The sequence below is a fragment of the Nematolebias whitei genome, chromosome 3, assembly GCF_014905685.2.
Source record: "Nematolebias whitei isolate Nwh7 chromosome 3, NemWhi1, whole genome shotgun sequence".
Classification (NCBI taxonomy): Eukaryota; Metazoa; Chordata; class Actinopteri; order Cyprinodontiformes; family Rivulidae; genus Nematolebias; species Nematolebias whitei.
The window spans coordinates 2,464,591-2,468,469 of NC_056500.1; the positions used below are offsets into that span (position 1 = coordinate 2,464,591).

At 43.3% G+C, this 3,879-nt stretch overlaps 1 protein-coding gene across 1 annotated transcript in view; it reads right to left on the reverse strand.

Moving 5' to 3' along the window:
- Positions 1–2,814: 2,814 nt before the first annotated feature.
- Positions 2,815–3,879, reverse strand: part of pdzk1ip1 (PDZK1 interacting protein 1) — an 8,256-nt gene continuing 7,191 nt past the window's right edge. The window contains exon 6 of the mRNA XM_037674431.1: positions 2,815–3,563. Within this exon, the coding sequence (XP_037530359.1) occupies positions 3,491–3,563 (73 nt within the window). The 3' untranslated portion in view covers positions 2,815–3,490. The remainder of the gene's footprint in view (positions 3,564–3,879) is intronic.

A 3,879-nucleotide genomic window follows, 5' to 3' on the forward strand; every position in this document is an offset into this window, starting at 1 on the left:
ACCTTTCCTAACATCAGACCAAGTTAAGGTTCTACCAGAACATCAGAACCTTTCCTAACATCAGACTGAGTTAAGGTTCTAGTACCAGAACATCAGAATCCATGGCATCAATATTAAGTCCCACATGTTCTTCTTCCTCGGTTCTTTTTGGGGGGGTTTGGCCTAACGGGGTCAGCTTTTGGGTCTTTGTGTTTTGTTCCACAAACGTTCTGTGTTTCTGCACATCCATATCCAGAGGTTCTTCAGATAAAACCAGCTCAGACCCAAAAACAAGTGGAACCTTTCCAGAACAAGTTGAGTTCCATGAAGAACGTCTTTGGTTAGTTTAAGACTCCTTCTTCCATCAAACCCAAACACTGGTTCCTCTGATGGTGCAGAGTCCGACCAGTTGTTGGTTCTGTTTGCTGTTCTCCCACACTGAAGTTCTGTTTTCACACTGAATGTTCTGATGGGAGCTAGATTAAATCCAGCAGATCTGATGAGTGGAACAGTTTGTGATCCTCCAGAACATAAAGACAAGACTGGTCCAGAAAACGTTTGTTCGGATTTTTTTTTAATTTGTTCGACAGGAGAACATAATTGGGTTCTTGATCAGGTTATGTTCTGGAGGACACGTCTGCCATTAGAACCTTCAACAGAAGAACAACTGTCGGTGCTTTTCTCATGGAAGTTTCAGGAAGTTGAAGTCTGCCCTACATAATATTTTTCTCTGTTCTGACGTTCTAACAAGAACCGTGAAACACTGATGATGCCGGGTACCCCTAATCCATTCAGAGCCCGGTTCCTCCTGTGGAGCAACAGGCACCAGAACTACCAGAGAAACCCCTTTCTGTTGGGTTTGGGTCGGACATGGAACCAAGTTTAATACTCGTCATTCACAAACGTTTATTTTTAGACTCCTCCTTCCTGAAGCAGCGAGCCCGAATCATCTCTTTGATCACGTTTGTCTCCATGGAGATGAGTTTCAGGAGCCCGTCTCCACGGCAACAGATGGGGCGTCTGCCACAGGAAGTGGATTCAGAAGGACTGTCGATGACAGCAACACCATTAGCGTAGCTTAGCACAAAGACTGGAAGTAAAGGGAAACTGTTAGCATCTGTGTTGGGTTCTGTTCGTCATTAGAACCGAATGTCAGATCCACGGTTCTGCTTCCGCTGAACGCCTTCGGGTTGAGGTGATCTGTGGGGTCAAAGGTTAAGCAAAGCGTTTCCATGGAAACACAACAAATTCAGAAGTGACGGGCTCAGCTGGAAGGTGGTCCAGTTTCAGAGGAACCGTGATCCTTCAGACGGCTGAAGCTCAGAAACGAGCGGAGGTGAAGCTCAGCAGCTTCTGACGAACTTTTCTGAATTCTTCCTCCGTTCCAGCTTGGATGAGAAACGTCCAACGAAACTTTCATTCTAAATGAAATAAAGTAAGCTAAAACTTTTCATGTTGAAAACGTTGAATCAAAAGAATTTAACGCACTCCTTCCACACGTGCACGGGTGAGCCAGGACTGGAAAGGTCAAAGGTCAATGAGAGCAGCCTCTGCTCGTTTTTAACTGTGATGAAAGCTTCAGCTGAACCACGAGGTGGTGAGGACTACTTCCTGAAAGTCATCAGTGATCATGAAGGTCTGTGCCTTATCGGAGCAGATTTAAGGTTCATTTATATATTTTTATTCCGTGTTTCAACGTTTTGAACACAAATGTCCGTTTTCATTTCAAATGAGCCAAATGCACTTTGTAACCTGCCGTCGTGTTTATTTGTTGTTGTTTACTGAATCACATCTAAACAGGTTTGTGTGGAATCAGACCGCCGTGTTGAAATACAGAACCGGAGACAAAAGACAAAGACCCTCAGGGTCGTTCCAGGAACTAGTCCTCACCGCCTCGTAGCTTCCAACATGTTGGAGCTTCCTGCTCCCGTGTGGTCGGTGCGTGACCGTCCTCAACGTTTCCTGGATGATTTACCGAAGCGCGATGTTCTGCACCAGCAGTTTGCTCTCAGCTGTCTGGCTCATAATGAAGAAGAAACTTTTAGCAGATAACTTTAAACACTAATGAGTCTCTGAGCAACATTTAGTCTCATTTTGAGTTTTGTAACGTGAAGAATCTTCACAACAAAACAAACCAAGTACAGTTTGAACTTTGAGCCGCCTCTTCTGTTGAGCTTGCACGTTAGCTAAAAGATCGAAACCTTCAGCACCGAAGAAAAACAACTAAATGTTCTTCAGGGACGATTCATCGGGAGGTTCAATATTAGCTTTAACGCCCGAACTGAAGCTAGCTGTGTGTTAGCATGAGTGTTAGCATAACATTTACTGAACTGGAAACATGAAAACTTTATTTTGATCCCAATTAATGTCTTAATATTTTGTAGCTGAATATTAATTTATTTTTTGATTTAACTCGTTAATGAGCTTCATTTTGTAAAATCCTGCTGCTTTTCGTGCCTCGTTCGTCAGAATCAGGAGTTTCGGTTTGTTTTTTACGCTCCGTCCTCATGTTGTTCAACAGTTTCTGGAAAATCTTAATTTGTAGAGAAAATTTTAATTTTGTTTTGCTGAATCATTAATAAATAATGAAAACATCAAAACTATTGGTGAAAGTTTTTAATCAACAAACACTTTAAAATCAACTGGAGGGAAATTAAAAACGTATAATAGAGTTGGACTCTTAATAGACTTCTTCTTTCAGCTTCTCCCTCTCATTCACACACGTCCTCCGTCTTACCACGACTTTCATTCCTCTTCTTTCAAGTGCATACCTCCACCTCTCCAAGTTCTCTTCCACCTGTTCTCACCACAGATCACAATGTCATCTGCAAACATCTTAGTCTACAGGGATTCTTGCCTGACCTCATCTGTTAGTCGGTCCATCACCAGAGCAAACAGGCAAGGACTCTTACTGGCCCTTAACTGGACTCTACTGAACCACCTGCTGGTGTTCATTATTAATCTCGTAACAGGTTCAGTTCCTTCCAGTCACTTCAGTGGGTTAAAACCTTGTGCCCTGTCAAACTGGATCTTTATTGGTCCAACAGCAGAACTGGGGACAGATTGTGTATCGAAGACCACCTGCAGGGAACAAAGAGGCTAAAGACCCAGTTGAAACGAGTTCTTGGCACCGCTCAGACGTCCATTAACTAGAGGTTAATTAATGAAACCTGCCGCCTGTTTTATGGTATTTTCCTCCTACAGATGCTTCCTGTTAACTCAGGCCATTTAGTTTAATGATCAACTCCGGGTCGTTGCTCCGTTGATGAGTAATGAGAGCCGAGACAGCAGTTTGTTATAAAAGATAACTTATTAATCAGCTGACGGAGAGAAGAGTGAAAACAACAACCAGTGGTATGTTCTGCCTTCAGGAACAGCTGATTATCAACAGATTCTTCGTGTGAAGGGATGAAATCAGTCAGAATGATCAGGATCCGCAAGAATCAACCTGCGGTTAAAAAAAAAAAGATTTCTGTGGATCAGGAAGAGGCCGAGGCTGACAGCAGGACGGTCACATGGACGTGGCTTTGTCTTCTGTGCGGTCAATCGCTCTGTTGTCGTAGACGTTGCGTCTGCTGTGGCTCCTGATTCAAACAAACAGAAACACAGTCGTTAATCTGTGGATAGAACAGGAGAGCAGCGTTAGAACATCTGCTGTTCTAACTTCTGGTGGCTTTTATACCATACCAGTTTACAGAGAACAGCAAAATGGCCGACCAACGAGCCGAACAGTGACACAAACAAGCAACAGAAAAATAGAACGACTAGAACAATAAAAGCACAATGCCAAATTCTTTTCACTCTGGGTTGAAGGCCACAAAATAAAAATTACTTCCTGTGTCGAGGACGTCCAGGCTCAGAAACGTTTGACTTCCTGTTTCTACCTGAGGACGTCCAGGC